The following is a 22992-nucleotide window of genomic DNA, read 5'->3' as shown; positions in this document are numbered from 1 at the left end:
CGCTAATAAAACGCAAGGCACTCATCCGAAAGTGTTGACAGAGTGAAAAAATCTCGAATCGAAAAAAAATCTCCGACAGTAAAAAATGATGTAATAATAATAATAATGATAACGATCAATTATTTTGATTTATTTGAGAGGAATAAAAATGTTTCTTACACAACGATAAAGATTTCGTACGTAGCTCTGGCATCCCCCACGGCACGCACTCGTTCGGCAGCTCGCGTGCCCTGACGGCTGACACACGTCGCTTTAAAGTCACATACATTGAAGCGCAAAGAGTATATAGAAGAGATATAGATGAGGAGAGCGGAGGTAGCAACTCGGAGTTGGCGATGTCCCCTTCGTAATAATTAATGAAAAGCTAGGAGTTTGCCCGCGTCTCGCCTCAATCTTCGTCCCCGTCGAGCTGGGCGTAGTCGTCGTCGATGGACTGGAGCGAGGCCATGTCGTCTTCGTTGAAGGTTTCCTGCGGCGTGCAGAAAAGGCATCAGAGAAATGGGCACCGTTGCTTTTGCCGAGGAGCAGAGTCGGCACGAGTTAGAACGAGGCATACGAGTATACAAGTATAGCAGAAGCGCGACTTACGCTGCCAAAGTCGACGGCGACGGGCACGGGGTAGTCGCAGGGCGAGCACTCCATCCGGGTGAGGCCGTCGTTGTTGGCGATGCACTCGCAGAGCTGGCAGTCGCTGGGCCGGGCGGTGAGGGCCAGCCTCTTGGCGAAGACGCCGGCGAACTTTTTGAGCGGGCCCAGCTTGCCGGAGTCGGCCGCGAGCCGGCGCAGCTTGCCCCCGCTGAATATCGTGCCGTTGGTCTCGAGCGCGAGCGGCGCGCAGTAGCCGAGCGCGCTCCTCGACAACTTGACGTGCCGGCGCAGCTCGACGTCGCCGAGCAGTTGCCGCGCGTCCTTCTTCGTGTAGGAGCGCGTCGCGTCCAGCCCGTAGAAGATCTTGTTCAGGCGGCCCGTCTTCTCCAGCTGGAAGTCCCCGTCCATGAGGATGTGGAGCGTGATGCCGCGCTCCTGGAGGGCGTGGTAGAGCACCGAGTAGTCCAGCTGCGAGCGAGATAACGCCTGCGTGAGTGAGTGCAGAAATACAAAGAGAGAATAGCTAGATAAGGATAATGCGAGCGAGTAGAGCTCGGCGCACCGACCGTCTGCTTGTCGGCCTCGCAGTGCGAGCAGGGCATGAGCACGAACGTCTTGGAGACGCCGGCCCGGAAGACGAGCTGCGCCGCGAACCGGATCGCCTCGAAGACGTCCTGGCTGCCGTCGCCCACGGGTATGTGCTCGAAGTAGTCGGCGAAGCGCGCGGCGTCCCTCGCGAAGACCTCGTTGTCGAGGATGAGGCTGCGCGGCGCCTCGTGCACGCCGTCCCCGCCGAAGGTGACCAGCGACCAGCGGTTCTCCCGCAGCCCGGCCTCGCCGAGCTCCCGGCTGATGTGCGCGACCAGCTGGTCGACGCCGCGGCTCCGGCGCAGGCCCCTGTTGCACTCCTTGGCCTCGACGATGAAGATTACGTCCGCCGAGCTGGGCACCGCCTCGCCTGCAAACCCAGCGCGCGACGCAGCAGCGCGGCTCAGTATGTGCTCTATGCAACTATGGATTAACTACAGAGGAGTGTATACTCGTAATCAGTCAGGCACACCGACCCTCAAGCTTGCGGAAGTCGCCCTCGGGCACGTCGAGCTCGCCGAGCTCGCTCATGCGGCAGGGCGTGCACTGGTCGGGTATCCGGAGGTAGGTGTCGTGGAACATGCAGCTCTGCAGGTAGGACATGGCGAGGGCGCAGGCCTCGCGCTCGCTCGCGCTCTCGGCGCAGACGCGCCGGTAGGCCTCGGGCTCGACGATGCCGAAGCACGAGCTGAACTCGGAGCTCTTGTTGCTGAAGAGCTCGCGGCAGAAGGGCCCCTGGGCCTGCTCGAGGGGCCGGGCGGGCCGGGCGGGCCGCGGCGCGGGCTCGCCGGGCCCGAGGCGGCACTCGGGCTCGAGGGCCCAGCTGCGCGCGAACTCGGCCACGTCGCGCTCGTAGCGGCCGCTCGAGGCGAGCGCGTCGTCGTACGGCTCGTTGCTCATCGTGCCGAGCAGCCCGGCCGTCTTGCCGTGGTACCAGCCGGCCAGCTCGAGCGTGCACAGGTCGTACTTGAGGTTGCACTCGAGCTTGAACTGCCTGTTCTTCCGCTCGACCGTCACGATGCTCTCCTCCTGGTAGACGAAGACGGTGCCGTTCTCCAGCTCGATCGGCAGCTGCAGCTTCGCCGAGGGCTCGCGCTCGCCCAGCAGCTTGACGCTCTGCGCGCAAAATCGTGTATATTATGCCGAGTGAGTATCAGTGCATGCGCGAGTATACGCGGTCAACTCACGTCGTTGAAGACGTCGAGCTCGATGGCCTTGTCCCCCACGAGCACGATCAGCCTGTGAGCGGTGCCGGCGCTCTCGTACTTGATCAGAATGGCAAAGTGGTTGCGGACAAAGTCGCGCGCGACCAGGTACGTGCAGGAGCCGGCAAAGTCAAAGTGCCGGCCGTCGAAGGTCCGGAAGTGCCGAGGCCCGACGATCATCGCTTGAGCTGAAAGTCGTTGCTCCAGTTGAACTAATCGTACGCGAGCCTGCGCCGACTCGAGGGCTTACCTTTGAAGGGCGGCAGCCAGTTGGAGGGCTCGGTCAAGGGCTTGATCTGGTAGTAGAGAGTCCAGAAGGTCGTGTTCGAGGCCGCGAAGTAGGAGCCCATGTCGAGGATGGCCCTGTACTCGGGGATCTCCTGGAACTCGGGCGTCTGGTTGAACGCGTGCCAGGACATGGGGAGCTTCTGCTCGAGGCACATGAGGCCGTGGTTCGGGTCGTAGATGAACTTGGTCTTGGCCTCGCGGTAGCGGCTCTCCGCCTGCAGCGCCGTCTGGCTGATGTCCATCAGCTTCGAGTGGATCAGCCGCACGGTGCTCTCGAGCTTCGCCCTGACCTCGAGGTACTCGTAGAGGTAGCTCGCCCGCTCGTAGACCTGCTGCACCTTCTCCAGCGCGTACTTGACCGAGGGCAGCTTCTGCAGCTCCTTCAGCTCGTTGACGATCTCGTCGACGACGTCCTTGAGCTCCTTGCCGAACGGCACGAAGGCGAAGTAGCGCTCCTTGATGAACTGGATCACCGAGGCCGAGTACTTCTGGATGTTGGTGATTACGTCGTTGGCCTTGATGTCCCGGTAGAACTTGTCGATGTCCTGCGTAAAGTTGGAGAACTGGTCGTAGTACGGCGAGCTGATCAGCTCGATTTTCCTGTCGTACAGGAAGTTGAAGAACTCCTGGACGGCCTTCCAGCCGACGGTCTCCAGGTAGTGCGCCAGTCGGATGAAGACGGGCTCGATGTGCATGAGGAATCGGTGCCACTGCGTCAATTGCGAGAGCGTTGCAAGTATAATTAATCTCATTTAAGCGATCTGTTCGCGATCGATCAACCTACCTGAAGGGAAATCGTCTGGTAGATTCTGTTGTAAAGGTACTCGATGTACTGGATGAACGACACGTGCAGCTCCTTGACAAACATGTCGTACTTGATGATCAGCTTCTCCACGATGCTGGCGATCTGATTCATCGAGTCCCCGCGAAGAATGGCGCTTACGATCTCCGAGAGCTTCTGATAGGCGTTCTTGATGGTCTCGATGATCCAGAGGAGCGAGTTGCGAATCGCTTGCCCGGACTCGCCCATTATCTCCCAAATCTCGTTGACGATGTTGGGCAGCGATTGAATGTGGCTGCGAAGGGACAGCTCGTCGATCACGTACACGCCCATCATCACGATGTCCTTGATGTAGAAGTCGTTGGCGTTGTAAGACTCGTTCAGGTAAATCTTGAGGTGCTCGAAGTCATCTTCTATCAGCTTCAAGTCGCTGCAACAATCGTATTAATTGCATTCATCTCGTTCGAGCATTAAAGTATGGGAAAATAGAGAATTCGTTATCCGCTCACTTGAGGTCTTCCAAAAATTCTTCCAGATCGTCCTTGGCATCGCTCCATACGTCGGATATTACGTAGAGCGTTTCGTGTCGTATGTAATTTCTCCAGTAATCGATGTCTTTGCTAAGCTCCTCGTACGAGCTCGTCAAGGCCACTCTGATGCTGTTCTGTTTAAAGAAAAAATAGTGGGATCAATTGTCAACGCGAAAAACACGCACACACACACAAGGCGAGGATAACGACTCACGATGATATCCGACTTGAGCTCCGGCCTCCACTTCAGTGTCGAAGTGACGAGTCGCGAATGATTGAGGCGCAGGTAGAACGAGACGTCCGATATGGTGAGGTCCTGATCGTAAGTTCTCCAGATATTGAACTCGGCATTTCTCGCGTCCGGGATGTTCCCGTACATTCTCAGGCTCTCCGTGGCATCTGTCGATGTAGAGGACGAAGGACGTTATAGGTGCGCGCGGTCGTTTAAATGCGGCCTCTCAGTCCGCCTTACCTGCAGTGTAGTTCAGCATCATCCACGTGAGCTTATCCCGCAAATCGATGAAGAAGGCTCCGGTCGCGTCGAGCTCTTTTCCATTTTTGGCGGTGCCGTTGACCACGTACTCGGGGTAGTTGGGGTAGTATCTGGTCCGCAAGTACTTGACGTAATCGTTGCTCGTCCGGCTGAACTCGAGCTCGTTCTTGCCGAGGTCCACGCGGGCCAGCAGCTTGCCCAGCTCCTCGGGCAGGTAGCTGCGCTTGTACGCGGCGCTGTTTATCGTCTCGGCCACGATGGCCTTGTACTTCTTCACGTGCCCCCTCACGTCGAGCTTCAGATTAGTTCTCGGGTGACTGCCGGTTATCGAGTAGCTGTACTTCCTCTCGACGGGCAAGTCGCTCTCGTCGCGCAGTATGGCCGACAAGTTGAGCATGCGGTCGGCGTGCATCGAGTAGTCGACGGTCAATCCGACATTGAGCAAGTCGCGGATGTCTCTGCGCGCCAGCCTGCCCGTTAGCTTGACGTCCTTCTCGAAGCTCGGGTGCTTCAAGCTCAGCACTGCGCTCTGCTGCGCGATGTTCTGCTCGGACGTAGTGTTCCTCCAGTCGAACGCGGCGCCCAGAGTCCTCGGGCTCTCGAGCTGGCTGTCCCATATGAGCCTCGCCTCGGAGTTCAGCTCCGCATCCGTGATCCTGTACGAGCTGTCGAGGGTGAAGTTTCGCTCCGGGTAAACCAAGCTCAGCACCATCAACTGGTTCTCCACTTGTTCGGTCGTCTTGTTGACAACGTTGATGTGGTAAGAGACCCAGGCGTCCTCGGCCAGGCTGAACGAGCAGTTTTGATCGAATTCGCCGGGCAAGACGTCGTAGTCCGTGCTGAATTTCACCGTCCGATTCGAATGCACTGCCGTCAGCTGAATTTCCTGGCCGCTGTGAGTCGTTCGTATCTTGGACGTGCCGGAAACGTTGAACGCGCTCGCGTTGTTCAACTGGTAAACGTTCACCTGGGAAGCAGAGAGCAGGGCAAAGCAGCGGTGTGCGTTAATGGTTGCGGGCAAAGGAATCCTCTACAGCCTTCTCGCGATCTTTCAGCTTACCTCTTTGTACTCGACCGACGGGTAGTTGGTGCCCTCGTTACCCGCGCTGTACTCGTACTGATTCACGTAAATAATACCTATGGGCTTGAGGGCGTTTTCTATGCTTATGTCGATTCGGTCCTTCTCGAATCCGGCCCGTGACTCGCTCTTCGAGTCGTAGCGACCCTCCATTACCTTGTCCTCGTTGTAGCTTAGCTCCGAGTAGCCCGTCGTGACGAGCGGTCGCTTTTTGTAGCCATAGGTAAAGAGACCAATGTGACGCGTGTTCAGAGGAAATTCCAGCCTAATGTGCCCGTCTAAATTCGAATTCAGGCGCTCGCTGTTGTACGTATACTCCGAGTCCAGAAGTGCCGAGCTGTCCTGCCAGTGGAACTGGATGAAACGCTTGTTTTGCTTTCTGAAACAGGCACGCTCGCGTTCAACCTCCACTAGCTCTCGCCAGCCTACTCTTTTATCACTATTGTTACTAGTATCAAGAGTCGAAATACTTACAGCCTGGTCATCACCACGAACTCGCATCCGATTTCCGAAAAATTAGGCAGCGGCGTCGACGCATTCAGCGTACCGTTGATGTTGATCAGGCTTTGGTAGGATATTTCAGCGGAACCTATGCGCTTCCGTCCAGGATAATGGAGGTCCGTGTTGATTAATGTGTATTTTTCCAGATTGGCGTCGTACTTGGCGACCAGCAAGATGGTTTCTTCGCTGACGAATTTTGGCGTGAATAGGGAGTACTTCAAGTTGATCTCTTTGCTGTCGAATGTTACGTTGAAAAGATTGTTGAGCGTCTGTTCCTGCTGTAGACCCCAGGTGAGTCGAAGATGTCCGTTGATGTCATTTGTATTCATTTTTATCTGGTTATTGGGCAAATCATAGTAATATAAAGTACTGCGTGTATTCTTCTTTTTTATAAAAGATTCGAAAAAGTTGCCATGCTTACCGAACCATCGGACGCGTAATTAGATTTAGCCAGGTCAGCACTGTAGCCGACGATGTAAGACAAATCCCTGTGGTCATTGTTCGCGTGATAGCTCAAAAGTATGCTGTGGCTATCTTTATCTGGCGGTGGAAGGCTGACTTTCAGTATGGCATCGATGTTATTCTGATTCCGTATGCCTACTGTAGCGTTCGTACCGAATCTCCATTTATCGCGATCGACGTCGATATCAAATCCAACTTCGATGTTTCTGAAGGCTTTCTTCGGATTTGCGTAAAATACCACGGCGTTTATATCTTTTATGTCAACTCCATCTTTCTGATAGCCAGCGGCAAGGTTGGCATACATGTCTGCCAGGTAGAAGAGGCGCCAGAGGAAAAGAACGTGCCCGGAATCTTCGTTAAGCTGATGTTTGACGCGAACGTTGCCCGTCTCACTGTCGAGCAAAAGATTACCCTCGAACGCGATCTTTTCCATCTGTTTCCACGGCGTCTCAGCTTGAAGATACAATGTTGTATTCCCGTTGACCTGGACATTCATGAACGTGGCAAAGTCGAACGACTGGCCGTTCGCCTGCGACAGTTTGGCTCGCAAATCCCAATTGAAGGAGTTGATGAGGTTCATCTTGACGTTTCCATTCATTTGGCCACTCTCCCCTTCAATACTCAACCCGTACCGTTCTGTCCTCAATTTTAATTTGATGGGCTTGTCGCCATCGACATCTGTCGCAGATTTTGGAGTAATTGTCATATCAATCGAAGAGATACCGCCGTTATCCATTTTTATTGGACTCGCTACGTGGAAAATCTCGGACGTTTCTACATTTGTCAAATCGCCAGCGAGGTGATAGACGTTCTCGTTAACTTTGCTGACATCTCCACTAAATACAAGTCGCCTAGGATGGGCGGGAGTTTCTAAATCAAATTGCACTTTTTCCTCCTTGTACCAACCGTTCAATGCATAAGCTTGATCTTTATGATGTTTGAAATTCACGTTTAACAATGCGCTATTATCCAAGTTTATGGTATTGTTGCAAAGTATCGAACCTTCTACATTAACCAATGGTTCTAACCAAGTATTCAGTGCTACTGAAGCCTTCGTCAATTGTTCTCCTACCAACCAACTGGCTTGGAACGTACCCTGCGGATAGATAATTTATTTACGTTTTCAAATTTCAATTTCAAAAAAGACTCATTCGAATAAATTTTAATGCTTACCGATTTCTTCGCATCTTCTGACCCTACATCTAAACTGAATTCCATGTGTTTTTCTTTATCGGTAAAGTCTTTTTTGCCAGTAACTTTTGTTTCAGGCACAGTCAGTATTGGACTTATTACTTTCGTTTGTACAATCACATCCAAGTAATTCGTATCTTGCTAAGGATATTCAAGGATGTTCGGTTAATCATTAATGTGGCAGTTACATTTTTCAAAATTCGAAAAAAATTTACCTCCAAGAAACCACTGAAATTCAACGAACTTTCCACAGATTTGATATCGACGTTCGCTTTGTAGGAATTATCGTCAATTTCTAGCATGGTTTGTGAATTCATGAATTTTAAGAAACTCATAGGCGTTTTTAAGTCGAGCTTCAGTGTATGGAGCTGCAAGTCTTGATCTTCCACACCTAGATACGTGTAGTTGACGTTGAATCCGCTCTGAAAAAAAATAAATAAATAAATAAATACATAATTATAAGAAATGTAAGCTTAAACGACGAACTACTTGATTAGGGCGTAGTTATGAAAGATTTTCGTATTGAGGCACTTTCTGTGTTTTACCTCGATCCATTCTGTGTAGTTTTTGACGTTCAAGCTCATGTCCATCAAGTACATGAAATTTTCCATATCCACAGCAAGAGAATATGCAGAAACAATTTCGGATGCGCAGTGGAACGGAGTATCGATGCTGAGGTCATTTTTTATGTGGAAGAAGTCTTCAAAGTAGAAACGATCTTCCATAACGATTTTACCCTGAGGCAGTTTCAAGTGAGCCAAAACTTTATCCGTGGAACCTTCGCGTTCGAAATCGATAGATGACGTGATTGTTTCTATTATAACAGCATCCAGCTGAAAAATAATCGTAACGATTTGTTGGGTAAAGAGAAAATAGTAGGTATATCGAGTAAGAAATTTATGCCCAATAAGATAATAAAATTCATCTTTTCACCTCCATTTCGGCTTTCCAGTAGAGATTGTTCTCCGCGTCTTCCGCGTCATCGTAAGTATCTCGCTCAGAGTCTTCTCGGGAGAGTTTGAGTTCTGATTTCGGAGGGATTGCAACTGGTGGCGGTGGCTTTGGTCCAGCGTGGATTTTCATACCAACCTTGAGCTCCACAACGCGCAGAGAGAACTCTGAATCGATATCCACCAGACCTGTCGGATCTTTGTGCAGAGCCACTAACTTTGTTATAGCTCCGATTTCATGGAATCCTTGCAGCGGAGTATAGAGAATGTAACTGTAGTGGAAGTTGGTTATGTTATTGTAGAACCACACTCCCTAAAACAAATCGTATTCGAATTAGAAGATGCGCGAGAGAAGATGAAAAACAAAGTCTACGAGTTGAGCTGCGGCTAATAATGCAGTGCAGTGCTGGTTACCTGAAAACCAGCAGTCATGTTGTTGTAAGCCACTCTGAAGTCCGCTTCTTGCTGATTGAGTTTGGCAATGAAGAAAGCCTGCTGTATGACGTCGATCGGAGTGGCCAGGAGTAATTTTATATTGAAATCGTAGTTACTGCTGAACAACTGGCAAATGCCCTCAACGCCTAATGGACCGGCCGGAGTGGCTATCTCAGCGACGACGTGCTTGTTTCTTTCGGACAATCCAAATCTGCCCCGTATGAAAGCGTACTTCTCGAATGGCGTCGTGATGTTGAATTGGACCTGCGAAGAGTGCACGACATATAAGATCGGGTGAGCGAGACCGAGCCGAAATTTCAATGGGCAAGTAAGCTCACCATTGATTCCTTGAGTCTCGTCAAATCCCCGAGGAGGTGAGCCGTGTACTTTCTCTTATCTAGATCGAGATTGGCCGCGCCATGGAACTTCCAATCGGAGCGCGAGCTCAGGTGACACTTGAGCTCACCCTTGCGGTAATTGACGACTGGCGAGATGAGCTGCAGATTTCCCGTGATGTTGAACGTGTCGTCCTTGACGTTCTCGATGAGCCAAATGCTTCGAGCGTCTATGAGCTTGTCGGGATGGAAGCGGATGACAAGATGCGAGTCCGCGCTCTTGGCGTAGAGGTGAGCGTGCGTCAGGTTGAGCGTGACGTACTGGATGGTGTGCACGGTGCTCACGAGTCCGCAATTGGCGTTGTACTCGGTGATGCCGTCTGGCGATGTCTTGGCGTTGCCGGTCACGTCGAATATCACGTGCTGCGAGTCCTGCCAATAGACGCTGCCAGTCGCGGTCAGGTCCGACTCCGTTTGCAAATACCTGCGAAAATGAGATCGTACGTGTGTAGGCATGGCGCAATGGGTATGAGGTATCGGTAACGAGCAAACGCCAGCCGAGACTCACTTTCCGTTCAGCGACGTCTTCTTCCAATTCTCGAAGGGAGTGAGCAGCTGGGACTCGAGTTTGAGAACCTTGATCCAGTTCTGCGCGTCGTAATCCGTGTCGAGGGTGAGCCTGACGGCCCGGTTGGCGCTCCACTCGAGCTGAGCGTCCATGACGTAGTTGTTGCGCGCCCTCAGCGCGAAGAGGCAGGACCCGACGAGCAGTCTGCCAGGATAGGAGACGCGCACCAGCGCGCTCATGTTTCTGCCCTCGTTCTCCGCGTTCTCCGAGACGAACCGGCTGAGCAGCGCGTTGCTGACAAACTTGAGGCTCGGATCGCGGCTGGCGTCCCACTGTATCTCGACGCCGTACTCCTTGTTGCTCTGCTCGTTGATGCCCGTCACGATGACGCGAACGTCCCGCCACTTGTCGAGGTGTAGGTCCACGCTTGCCCGGCGCTGCATGTCTATATTCGACAGCATCGAGTAGGTGCTGTTCTTGTACTTGGCCTCGAGGAACGTTTGGAAATGCAAGCCCGACATCGTCGTGTGGTTGAGCATGAGCGCGTACCTGTCGATGTCGATCTGTTCCACGAACATACCTGCAGCATCGCGGGCATTGCTCGCGTTACTCGCAAGCTCGGATAATATCGCGGTATGTGCGAAGGGAAAATGAATGAATTCTGGGCTCACCTATTCTCAGATCGGCCGCATCGCGATACAGTTTGCAGTCGAGCCGAATGTCTCTGCTGAAGCTCGGGGACTTGAGGAGGATCTTGAGGTTGTGGTTCGTGACGACGACGGTCGAACGATCGCAATAGGAGCCGAGGGCGGAGATGTTGTGGCCGCTGAACCAGGTGCCGGCAAAGTCGAGGTCGTACTCGTTGCGCGAGCGTTCGGTGATCTTGGCGCTGACGAGCATGGAATTGAAGTTGGGTACGGTCAGGTTCGCGCGGCCCTCAATGGCGAAGAGCGTGCCCCGCGGCATTATGAGATTGACGGTCAGGGTGATCTCCTTGCCGGGCGCGTAGCGGATGAGGAAGCGCGTCCTGGACTCGGGCCCGATGGAGTAGTAGTTGACGCCGACCTTCAGGTCGATGTCCTGGGCTGGCTTGGTGATGGCCACGTACGCGCTGACGTTGGCACCTTCGTTAACACAGGTATAACAGTTAAAGTAGCTGCGCGATTCGAGACGATATAGTTAGGTAATTACTGTTGGACGAGGACGCAGTACCATCGGTCTGGAAGTAGGGCTTCGAGTAAGTGGCAACGAATTGCGCGGTGAGCTTGTGCCTGTCCGCGTTGTGAAGATGCGGGCTGGTGTTGACTTCGATGTGCAGCTCGAGGTTGCCGAGCGCGTGTTGATAACGCAGCCCGGCGACTACGTTGAGCTGCGGATAAGCGGTCGAGTGCAGCTTCATGTCCGCGGCCTTGTACGTCAGGGTTTTGGTCGATCGGTTGATCAGGGAGAATTCCGTTTGCAAAATTTCGTCCTTGGACCTCTCGTGGAAGCGGTACTCCACCTTGACGTTGCCGGAGACGCTGACGTTTCCCTTCAAGATGTAGCCGAAGAGGTGGCTGGAGAGGTTCTTGGTTTCGAAACGCAAGTCGATGTCGCACTGCGAGGAGTTGCTCTTGTCCTGGTTTCGGATTATTCCTGGCGATGCGAAAATGCGAAAATGCGAAAATGCGAAAATGCGGTGAAGTGGCCGGCGGAATGTTGAACTTTTATAGCCTTTCATGCTCACCAGAAAGATTGACGATCCTCTCGTTGTTGATGGCCAGAAAGAGCTTCGGAGAATAGGCGTAGCCGTATTTGGCCCTTTTCCTCGAGTAGCCCACGCTGGCGTCCAAGTGCTTCGTCCCATTGCTGTCCAAGCCGATGTCGATGAAGGTCTCGTCGTCCGTTCTCTTGTAGGTGCCTGCGCAAAAGATCATTCGTCGAGCTTTAAGAGCGAGACTACAGGACGCCGCGGACTCGCGCGAGTCGAACTTTCATTCGGCGAAATACTAGCCTTGAGCGATCAGGGAGTTGCCCTTGGATTTGAGCAGCAGAGTGACGTTGTTGTTGAGGGCGTCGAAGGAAACGGTCGCGCTGATTTCCCGCTGCGTCTGCGAGCCGGGCGTGTCGAAGGCGAGTCTTATCCTGCTCTCGTTCTGAAAGACGAGCGCGTTAGTCGAGTCTGCGGGCGACATGCGCCGAGCCGGTCGCGTACCTGCGTTCGCTTCCACCTGTACTCGAGGAGATAGCTGTCCGCCGTCGGGTCGGCCTTGATGAGCGAGAGCTTGAAGAGGGTCGGGCCGTTGAGCAGGAAGTAGGAGGCGTTGGCGTCCTTGGTGACGTTGGGGAACTGGTAGTCCGCGCAGAGCTTCAGCCCGACGAGCCTGTCCAAGGCGGACCAGCTGCAGGTCGTGTTCTTGACGATCTTGGCCGAGGCGGCGGACAAGTCCTTGCGGAGCTGCTCGGGCTTGTCGCCGGTCAGGAGGATCCCGACCGGCTGCTCCTTGTACTCGGCGCCGTTGCTCGTGACGAGGAGGACGTCCGTCGTGAGGGAGAAGACCTCCATCTTGTGGCTGGGTATCCTCCAGCTGAGCCTCGCCAGCTTGAGGCTCTTGATGCTGAGGTCGGCCTCGACCGCGCCCACCGAGTACATGCTGCTCTTGAGCTTGAGGCCGGCGCTCTTGTAGAAGGCGTCGACCGTCATGCTCCCGGTCACGTCGACGCTCAGGCTGCGCGGGGCCGGAGGAGCAGCGAGAGGAGCAGCGAGAGGAGCAGTTAGAGGCGCGATGCCGAACCACATGAGGGCGTATAGTATGGTACAGTACTCACCTCGGCGTGATCTTGCCGCTGATCTCGAGCTCGCCGTCGCTCAGGAGGAGCTCGCTGTTGACGATGCCGGAGAGCTTGATGTTGCAGGCCGCCGAGCCGGAGAGGTCCAGCCGGACCGGCAGCCCGGCGCTCGTCGGCACGACGTACGACGAGTCGAGGAACATGGCCGCCTTCTCGTAGTGCACGACGTCCCGGCCGGAGAGTATCTCCTTGACCTTCTGCCAGGGGTCGAGGCTGGCCAGGGCCGCGCGGATCTCCTGGTCGCTCTCGAGCATCGTGAACTTGAGCTCGTTGCCGAAGACCTTGTAGCCGATGCTGAGCCGCGGCCGGTCGAAGTCGTTGTCGATGACGTTGGGCAGCCGGCCGAGCTCGCGCCAGTAGGAGCTCGCCGAGTCCGGGCGCTCGGCCGAGCGGCGGAAGTGGCGCAGGAAGTGGCGCAAGTGCTCGCCGAGCTTGAGCCCGCTGAGGGGCGCCCCCGGCCCGAAGAGGCCCTCCGCGTAGAACTCGAGGCCCTCGGCGCGCAGGCTCACCTCGAAGAGGTTCACCGACTCGCCGAGCAGGTCGAGGGTCAGGTTGAGCGAGGCCGAGCGCGGCACGTAGGACTTGGCCGAGAAGACGAGGTTGCTCTGCGAGTTGGCGCCGAGGTTGTGCTCCTCGCTGAAGAAGGAGCTCTCGTAGCTGCGCGAGAACTTGCGCAGGTCGCTGTTGAACTTGCTGCCGAGCTCGCGGTCGGCCAGCAGGCTCTGGATCTCGATGCGCGTCGGCGAGCTGGAGGAGAGCAGGTTGCGCAGGTGGCTCCAGACGAACGAGCCGACCTGGTTGACCTCCTCCTCCTCGAGGCTGCGCCGCACGAGCTTGACGACGTTGTAGTCGGGGCAGCGCATGAGCTGGAGATAGGAGGCGATGCGCAGCTCCGCGTCGAGGCTGAAGTTCCGGTACTGGCCGATGAGGAACTGGTCGCGGGCGGCCTCGCAGGAGGGCAGCCGCCGGTGGGCCTCGATCGCCGCGACGCGCACCTCCGTCGGCAGGAAGCCGCTCTCGTCGGCGGCGCAGCCGCGCAGCAGGCCCGGCAGCGCGGCCGTCTCGACGCCCGCGTTGCCCACGGCCTTGAGCGCCTCGAGGGTGCGGCGCACCTCGGCCCGGCTCTGGGCCCGCGGCCGGCAGCCCCGCTCGAGCCGCTCCTCCAGCAGCCGCATCAGCTCGGCCACGGGCCCGGGCGGCCCCTCGGCGCAGCGCCGCGGCTCGCGCTCGCTGCAGTAGCCGTGCACCAGGGCGGAGAAGCTCAGCAGGAACTGCGCCTCGGCGGGCAGCTCGGCCTCGCGGCGCAGCAGCGGCGCCAGCGCGAGCAGCGTCTGCCGGTCGGGCCGCGGCACCAGGCCGAACGCCGTCACCCAGAGCCCGAGCTTCTCGGGCGCCACCTGCCGGCGCAGCAGCAGCTCGCGCATCAGCGAGAGCGCGGCGTTGCTGCCGACGAAGGGCAGCGCCTCGAGCATGTGCGCGCGGCCCGTGCGGCAGATGTCGCGCGCGCGCGCCAACAGCTGCGAGAGGCCCTGGTAGTCGAGCATGCGCGCCGAGTGGACGAAGCTGGTGAAGAGCTCGCCGAAGTTGCGCCGCAGCTCGAGCGGCGTGCCCAGCTGGCACATGGTCTTGAGGAGGTCGCGCGAGGCGCGCAGCTCGCCGTAGATGGTGCGCGGCGACTTGGCGTGGTCGTAGAGGAGGCTGCCGCGCCGGGGCAGCACGTCGCGCGGCACCTGGGGCTCGGCCTCGTCCGGCTCGGGCGGCCCGGCCGGCAGCTCCGCCAGCAGCTCCAGACTGGCCAGCAGCTCGGTCCTGGCGCCGCTCGCGCCGCTCCCGCCGCTCCCGCCGTCCCGGCCGCCCGAGAGCGGGCGCAGCCGGTGCTCCTCGCGGCACTCCACGCGCTGGTAGACGTTGTGGTCGATGCTGATGTCGCACTCGAGGCTCGAGGCGAGGAGCGCGCCGCCGCGCCGGCCCGAGGCCCGCGGGCTGCGGTAGCTCTGCGAGCGCACGAGCGAGAGGTGCCGGCCGGCCTGCCGGCAGCTCGCCAGGTCCTTGCTCTTGCGCACGATCAGGCTGGTGCGGCGCGCCTCGCGCAGCCGGTACCGCGTCTCGCAGACGCCGTGCACGTCGAGCTCCTCGACGCGCCGGTCCACGTCGAAGCGCAGCATGCTGTTCTGCAGCAGCGAGAGCAGCCCGCGCTTCGCGTTCAGCGCCCAGACGGGCTCGCGGCTCGGCTCGGCCGGGCAGAGCTCGCGCACGAGCCCGTCCTCGAAGCCGAAGCGCAGCCAGTTGCGCTCGAGCCCGGCCTTGAACTCGGCGCCCGCGCGGTCCGGGAACTCCGGCTGGTAGGCCTGCCGCGAGTGCGAGAGCGACACGTTGCCGAGGCGCAGGGCCCCCTCGCACGCCGAGCCGAAGCGCAGGCTCACGTCCGCGTCGAGGTAGAGCCGCGTCTCGTTGGGCCCGCGCCAGAGGCTCTCGCCGAGGCTCGCCGACACGTCCACGCGGTAGCGGTACAGGTACGTCACCCTCTCCTGGTACTTGAACTTGCGCTCGCCCGCGGCCGCTGCAACAGTCGGCGGGATTAAACCTGTGTCGGGCCCTGCGGCTCGACTATATACGCGCGACAATGACAACGACACTTACCCTGGCACTTGAAGCGGCTGCACAGCTTCGAGTCCTTGACGACCTCTGCAAGCGAAAGGGCCGCTGGTTAGGCATGGGAGGTATAGGACGAGGTATTATAGGACGACGTATACTCACCGGAAAAGGCCTGGCCCTCGCCGAGGAGGGCGAGCAGCGCCAGCAACAGCGCCAGCAGGGGCTGCTTCATCTCGAACGGGATCTTCTCAGGCTCCGGCTCAGGCCTGCGTGCGCGGCATCCCCTTACGGCGGAGCCGAGTGCGGGTTGCTCGATCGGTTGGGCGCTGGCTCGACTGAGCACTGAGCGGGCCAAGTATACGGAGGCTGCTGCTGCTGCTGCTGCTATAGAGTTCCGCTGTTAAACGGGCGCTTCCTGCTCTCTGAGGTCGCAGCTGCCGACTGCTCGCCGCAGCCTCCGTGCGGCCTCGGCAAGCGCCGAGCTGCCGAGGGGTCGAAAGGTCCCCTCGCGCGCAGATAAGATAAACGGCCTTGCGCGTCCACAGCGGCGCGGCCCAACTGCCGCAGAGTGCGGGTCCTGCCGTGCACATTTTCCACACGTGTTGGCCGCCGGCTCGGGCCGGCTCGGGCCCGCACGTGCGGCCGGGGGTTTTCACGCGCCTCGCCCCGGGCTGGCCCGCGGGAAAGCAAGCCCGCCCGCGCAGAGCTGCCTTAACTGCGCGACCTCGAGGAGCGAGCGTTTTTTGTGCGAGCGGCGCGGCCAAGATAAAGTCCGAACTCCGTCGCGCTATCTCCGTAGACTTGTGTGTTATTGGGGAAAGCGAGAGCCGCTTATCGCGAGCTATCTCCGCCTGCTCTAGGATCGCCAGTGATACACATTGGGAATTTTCTGGAAAGCTAGCTGCGCACAGGGAGCATAAAAATTCTTGTTTACTCTGCGAAATTCGTAAACACGCGCTCAGCGAGTGGCCGACTCCGGAGTAACGATTTGCGAAATATGTGCGAGCGATGCATCGGCTAGCTGCGATTAGGCCGCTGTATCGCGGCGTATGTATCTACATGGTACACACGTCGCACGCAGCTTTATCGAATTATCGGGCTCGCGCGACTGAAGATGACCCCTATCGCGGCCGACGCGCGCAACTTTCAGATAAACATGCTTACATTGATACACGTTACAATCCTCTTGCGTATTATTTCTCAATGGACTCGCCCCCGTGGCGGGAATACATCCAGCGCGGCGCTGCACGAACTGGAGCAGAATCGTCAGCGCCCACCGCGTAAATATACCCTGCACAGCGGAGGAGAATTCCCGACTCGATCCGGAGACCCATCCAGCAGAATCTATCGCGAGTCGGAGCATCCGCGACTGTTGCGCTTAAAAACGTAGACCGAGAGAGGTCTAGTGTCAAGTGGATAATAATTATTCGAAAACACGCTTAACTAGCGCAATCGCGGCGCGTAGATGGAGCCCTGGTCGATCGTACGAGAATATAAGCACATAATATCAATCGGCACTGCTTATGCTGCGCTTACAACGTACATATATGGATATTGACGGTGGGGGCGAAGCCATGCGAACCGCGCTGTTGACTGATAAATGAATATTCAAGCCGCATTACCGAGCAACTTGGCCAGCGCGATTTACATTGGCCGGATTAGTCTTGGCTCGCATGCAGAATCGGAGCGGCCGCCGAATACTTGCTGGCTTTCCATTTCACGCGTAAGTGCAACTACAAGTATCTATAGAAGCTCTTATTCCGCTTTGGAAAACACTCTTTACATAGCTGCTGGCGTCTCGCTTACAGCTTCTAATCGCGTATGCTTAAAATCCATATTATTGCGAGAGGCCGCGAAGCCGAAACCGAAATTTCGGATCTGCGAAAACGAGGGCGAAAAGGTTGGCGAAATAGAGCGATCCGCGTGCACTGTGCAGTTCGCAGGGAGAGCGAGCAAAAGTACTTGCACGAGCAGCGAGTTACGATGGAGTTATGGAGTGTACACGAGTTTGCGCGCATGCGCGCGAGCGAGCTCGCTCCTCCGCGTGTTGCGCCGCGTAGTGTATGTATATAGGTATATAGGTAGTGCGGGCAACGAATTGCGCCGCTGCCGCATCATCGACAGAAGAAAGACGGCGCGACGTCGCCACTCAGCAGTCAGCTCAGCCAGTCGCGCACAAGTCGCGTTCGGCGAGACCTCGAAAGAAGCATGACGCGCAGTAACCCGCAGTGCCCGAGGTGCCAGTGAGACTGGCCGAGACGCGCTCGAAAAACATGCAATGACGCACAAGTGCTGCGTGAGGGATTGCGAGGAAGTGGTGAAGGAGACGCGCTCGCGGGGCCTGCCGCTCCACAAGTTCCCCAAGGATCCGCTGCTGCGAGCCAAATGGCTGACCAGCGGCGGATTCGAGCCCGACTTCAAGCCCACCTCCAGCCAGATCGTCTGCTACCGGCACTTCCGACAGTCCGACTACGAGATCGGGCGCAGCCACAAGCTTTTCCTCAAGAAGGGCTCGGTGCCCAGCATCTTCGCCGATTACCAAGCCCACCCGGATCCCATCAGCCCCACCTCGGCCTTCATAACCTCTCGGCTGCAGGCCCGCGAGGTGAAGCTTGCCGCCGCCGCGGCAGCCGCCAACGCCAACGCCAACGCCAACGTTCCCGCGGCCGCCCTTTTGCACCCGGCCTGCACCTCCGACTCCCCGCTCGAGACCTCCTGCTCCAGCCTCGAGGCGTCCATGGACTCGTCCAACTCGCTCCAGTCGGCCAACGCTATTCGGACAACGCCGCTCCCCGAGCCAGCCGCGGCCGTTGAGAGCCAGCTGTCTCCCCAGCTGCCCTGCAAGACCGAGCAGCTCGCCCAGCCCCCGCCGCAGCCCCAGCCCCAGCCCCAGCAGTCCAAGCCCGCGGACCCGAGCAAGCCGAGGCTCTTCAGTCGGGACCTCAACTTCGCCACGGGGGACAAGCTCGAGGCCAAGGACTTCAACGAGAAGTGGTACTCGGCCAGAGTGGTCGAGACCGACTGGGTCGAGAGGGAGGTGCTCATACACTTCGACAAGTGGAGCTCCAGATTCGACGAGTGGATACCTATGGACAGTTCCCGGCTGCGCGCCCTGCAGTCCCACAAGGAGCCCAAAGCCAATAAGGAGTTCGCGGTGGGCGAGAGAATCCTGGCCACCTGGGGCGATGGCAAAAAGTACCCGGCCAAGGTCAACGCCGCCTTGGACAACGACAAGTACGACGTGCTATTCGACGACGGCTATGCCAAGATATTGAAGGCCTCCAAAATGACGAAGCTCCTCGACATGCCCGTCAGCAAGTTCCCCGAGGACAGCAACTACGTGGGCAGCAAGCAAGAGAGGCGGGACAAAAAGCGAAAGCACAAAGTTACCGAGCTCTTTCCTCACCACTCCAAGAAGAAGGTGAAAAACGATCTTGACAGAGCTGCCAAGAAACATGACGCGGCTGACGTTCGCCCTGCAAAAAGTTCTCCCAAACTGGAGCTTGCCACCGCGGCTCTCTCGATCAAACCCGAAGCGGAGAGCAGGCTCGATGTTCAACCAAACAACGAGCTTGCAGGTAAATCAAATAGACCATCTCAAAGAGCTTTATTTTCAGCAAAAGCAACTGACACATCCGCTTATGTTTTCAGGTGCCTTAGTCGACGATTACGCTACCTTCATTGGGAATTTACGAGTAGAGATCGAAGACAATATATACAAGTGTCCCAAAACTGGATGCATTAAAAACTTTAGGAAAGAAAATCTATTACTGATGCACATAAAACATTACCATCCTGAGTACTGCAAGTATCTGGGCTCAACTCCGAATGTTGCCGATTTAGCCTACGCCAGGACAATCGGCGAATCAGTCGAGGATGTTATTCCAAAAAAATTAAAGCTCGGCGCATCTCTACCAACTCCAACTTTTCATGTCACGGCTGCATCGGCTGCCCATGCCACTCTAGACTCAGATTTCCATCGAGTTGAAGTCGACAACAATAAATTGGAGAGTAAGCTTCCCGTGGAAAATAATAGTTCTAGTCCAATGGAAGATAATTCCTCCGAACAAAGCAACAGCTGTACAATGTCTCCGGGAACACTGTTCGATATGCGTTTCAAAGAAGAAAGAACTCACACTGGCATAAAGACCTTGCCCCCGGTGAGACAACCAACATTCCATCAGGTGGATGATGGCGAGCCACTGCAATATTCAAACATTGCGAGTGACGATCAAAAGACAACACCTATGGCGGAAAAAGAGAAAAAGCATAGAAAGAAGCAACAACCATATTACTGTGACTCCATAGTTAAAGTAAAAAGGCAGGGAAGGATGTCGGAAAATGAAGAGAGTTTTGATCAGTACGATGATAGCCTGCAAGATGTTGATGACGTCACGGAATCCAGCTTCAAATGTAATAATACCAGTAATAACAGGCTCGAAATAGAGAATAACGATAGTACACAGAGTAAAAGTGATGGGCTTATGATGATTAATGGCGAAATGATAAAAGTGGAAAAATTGCGGAGGGAGGAGATAATTAATTGCACCTGTGGCTTTACAGAAGAGGATGGTCTAATGATACAGTGCGACCTGTGCTTGTGCTGGCAGCATGGCCACTGCAATGCTATAGAGAAGGAAACAGATGTTCCCGAAAAATATATTTGCTATATTTGTCAACATCCTTACAGACAAAGAGCTTCTAAAAAGTATATCCATAACCAAGACTGGATAAGGGAAGGAAAATTGCCAAGCGTCTATTCTCGCCCTGTGGACCCATTGAAAGGAAATGAAAGAGCAGCTTTGTTAAAGCGCTCGTGCGATTTGATTGCTGCACTTCTGCAAATTCAAGCTTTGCTTCACAGTTTAAGGGTGAAAGTAAATATTGCTCAAAATAAAGATCATCCCAAATTGTACCTTTGGGCTAAAAATTGGAGCAAAGTAAACATTCCCACTTTTAACAATGAGCCAGTGCCAATAATGGAGATAATTAAAGCAGAAAACACCAGTGACAACTTTCAAAAAGGCAATACAAAGGAAAAGGCAGAATTCACTTTTTCTGTTAAGAATGAACTTGATGAGAAATTAATTACCTCCGATACGGAACTAATGAAAATTCTTGAAGAAGATAGCACTCAAACAGAAGAGCCAAAACCATCGACTAGACACATCGCATCTGGCAATTTCAAAGATGAGGGTCGAATATTATTGGATGCATTGACTAGAAATGGTTTGGAGGATCAAGATCAGCAGGAACAGTTGACCAAGAGTGAAGTGAACAATCTGGATTCACCAATAAAACAAAATTCTACTTTACGTTATTCTAGTCCTGAAAAAAGTAGCAAATTTCAAAATATGTCATCGCAAAGTGGGATCAGTGAAGCGTCTATATCTCACCCAGTGATACCAGAACCAGAAGCACCTATAGATCCTGTTGAGTGTAAATTACGGTTACTGGAACACATTGAACATATTCAGAATTATGTTGACACATCACTGAGCTATGTTGAAACTCAAATATCTGCCTTAGAAGACATGAGTAGCGAAGAGAAGAAAAATAACAATCAGCATATACAAACTAAACAAACAATACTTATGTTACTCCATGATTTGGAATCTATTCGTAAAGTTGCTGCGCTGTGTTGATGTTCACATTTTCGAAAATTATTTTCACTTTCATTGTTAATAGCCCATCATTAGTGAAATAAGACTTTGTAAATGTATAAATAAAAATTTATCATAGATTTATTTATCATAAAAAGTGTATCCTCATTAAAGGTCCGACCATGCACAATATTTTTATTTCGATTTTTCTTTTTAATTTTGAACGTACTTAACAATAACTCGTGTCGTATAAAGCAGAAGCGTCGTCAGCTGATGTGAAAATCAAAATTTTGACGGAACTCGGAGTTCTGCACTGCAACCGGAATCCACAAAAGTACTGTAAAACGACATTAATTTTGTATACTTATAGTTGTAGGCTTGCGGGGAGGAATCACAAGGACTGTCGCGTTGTTTGGAGACGATGCAGACTCCGTGGAGGATAGCGGCGCGGGCCGCCAAGTCCGCGGTAGCGGTAGCGAGACGAGCACAGTCCAGCAGCAGCAGCAGCAGCAGCAGCAGCAGCTTCCGACCTCTGTCGCACCTGACGGAGGACGAGGAGATGATGCGCGACACGGTGCGTCGGCTGGCAGACGAGGAGATCAGGCCGTTGGTGCGTAAGATGGAGTCCGACAAGCGGATAGACCAGGGCTTGCTGAAGAAACTGCACGAGAGCGGTGTCATGGGCATGGAGATTCCTGCGGAGTACGGCGGCACCGGAGCCAATTTCACCTCGACGATGATCGCCGTCGAGGAGCTCGCGAAGGTCGACGCGTCCATTGCTGTCCTCGTCGACATCCAGAACACCCTGATTAACGCCATCGTGCGCAATGTCGGCTCCGAGGAGCAGAAGCGCGAGTACCTGCCGAGGCTCGCCGGGCAATACGCCGGCAGCTTCTGCCTGAGCGAGGTGGTCTCGGGCTCCGACGCCTTCGCCCTCAAGAGCAGCGCCAAGAGGGACGGCGAGCACTACGTCCTCAACGGCTCCAAGATGTGGATCTCCAACTCGGACATTGCCGGCTTGTTCGTCGTCTTCGTCAACGCCGATCCCTCGGCTGGCTATCGAGGTGAGAGAGCCTGCGAGAAATATAATGAATAATTGCAATTGTCATTGCAGTGTCTCTGATGGGATCGTTGGATGCTTGCAGGCATAACAGCGTTCCTGGTCGAGCGGGACACGCCCGGACTGAAGATCGCGCGGCCGGAGTCAAAGCTGGGCCTGGAGGCGTCGGGCACCTGCGCCGTGCACCTGGAGGACGTGCGAGTGCCCGCCTCGGCCGTGCTCGGCAAGGTGGGCCAGGGCTACCGGTACGCGGCCTCGCTGCTCAACGAGAGCCGCATAGGGATCGGCGCGCAGCAGCTGGGCATCGCGCAGGGCTGCCTCGACGCGACCGTGCCCTACACCCTCGAGCGCAAGCAGTTCGGCCAGGAGATCTTCTCGTTCCAGGCGCTGCAGCACCAGCTCGCCCAGATGGCCATGGAGGTCGAGTGCGCGCGGCTGCTCGTCTACAACGCGGCGCGCAAGCTCGAGCACGGCGAGGACGTGATGCGCGAGGCCGCCATGGCCAAGCTCTACGCCTCGGAGATGGCCCAGCGCGTCACCTCCAAGTGCATCGACCTCATGGGCGGCGTCGGCTTCACCAAGGACTACCCCCAGGAGAAGTACTTCAGGGACTGCAAGGCCGGCACCATCTACGAGGGCACCAGCAACATGCAGCTCACCACCATTGCCAAGTCCATCCGTCAGCAGTACTCTTGAGTTATAATATCAATAAGCCGGTGAATTCCCAGCTTCGGACTGCTTGCTGCGGCGTGTGCTGTGCCAGACATTCGAACGCTCGCCCAAGTACTTGCGTGCATTGAGAATAAAACTTGTCATCCTTTCAATCGGAAGGTCTTCTCTCTCTCTCTCTCTCCCTCTCTCTCTCTCCCCCCCCCCCCTATATCTTACATGCGTTTACACGCGTACGAATTT

At 55.4% G+C, this 22992-nt stretch overlaps 3 protein-coding genes across 7 annotated transcripts; 2 read left to right on the top strand and 1 right to left on the bottom strand.

The window, feature by feature from the left end:
* Window positions 1-109: 109 nt before the first annotated feature.
* Window positions 110-15865, bottom strand: LOC100118388. 5 transcript variants are annotated; one of them, XM_031922228.2, is made up of 28 exons: window positions 15580-15864; window positions 15463-15507; window positions 12802-15382; window positions 12188-12701; window positions 11987-12128; window positions 11720-11893; window positions 11185-11628; window positions 10665-11117; window positions 9994-10573; window positions 9429-9909; window positions 9070-9354; window positions 8639-8968; window positions 8251-8538; window positions 7921-8127; window positions 7688-7846; window positions 6474-7610; window positions 6026-6387; window positions 5534-5930; window positions 4453-5440; window positions 4195-4379; window positions 3960-4114; window positions 3454-3880; window positions 2632-3379; window positions 2364-2569; window positions 1653-2292; window positions 1155-1546; window positions 589-1074; window positions 110-469 (listed from the first exon to the last, which is right to left on the bottom strand). In XM_031922228.2, exons 1-28 carry the CDS (start codon window positions 15647-15649, stop codon window positions 389-391), a joined length of 12957 nt encoding a protein of 4318 aa, XP_031778088.1. In that variant the 5' UTR covers window positions 15650-15864; the 3' UTR covers window positions 110-388. The 5 variants fall into 5 exon arrangements, with proteins under 5 accessions (XP_031778088.1, XP_031778089.1, XP_031778090.1 ...); XM_031922229.1 differs by having other exon boundaries at window positions 589-1056; window positions 15580-15863; XM_031922230.1 differs by having other exon boundaries at window positions 11206-11628; window positions 15580-15863.
* A 753-nt stretch (window positions 15866-16618) lies between these two features.
* Window positions 16619-22904, top strand: LOC103315463 (short/branched chain specific acyl-CoA dehydrogenase, mitochondrial). The gene is made up of 3 exons (XM_008204347.4): window positions 16619-17140; window positions 21391-22084; window positions 22166-22904. Exons 2-3 carry the CDS (start codon window positions 21442-21444, stop codon window positions 22774-22776), a joined length of 1254 nt encoding a protein of 417 aa, XP_008202569.1. The 5' UTR covers window positions 16619-17140; window positions 21391-21441; the 3' UTR covers window positions 22777-22904.
* Window positions 17543-21177, top strand: LOC100118350 (PHD finger protein 20). The gene is made up of 2 exons (XM_016985656.3): window positions 17543-18995; window positions 19069-21177. The coding sequence occupies exons 1-2, from the start codon at window positions 17696-17698 to the stop codon at window positions 21060-21062; spliced, it is 3294 nt and encodes a 1097-aa protein (XP_016841145.1). The 5' UTR covers window positions 17543-17695; the 3' UTR covers window positions 21063-21177.
* Window positions 22905-22992: the final 88 nt, after the last annotated feature.

This window comes from Nasonia vitripennis, chromosome 1, assembly GCF_009193385.2.
Source record: "Nasonia vitripennis strain AsymCx chromosome 1, Nvit_psr_1.1, whole genome shotgun sequence".
Classification (NCBI taxonomy): Eukaryota; Metazoa; Arthropoda; class Insecta; order Hymenoptera; family Pteromalidae; genus Nasonia; species Nasonia vitripennis.
This window is presented reverse-complemented; position numbering and strand designations above follow the sequence as displayed.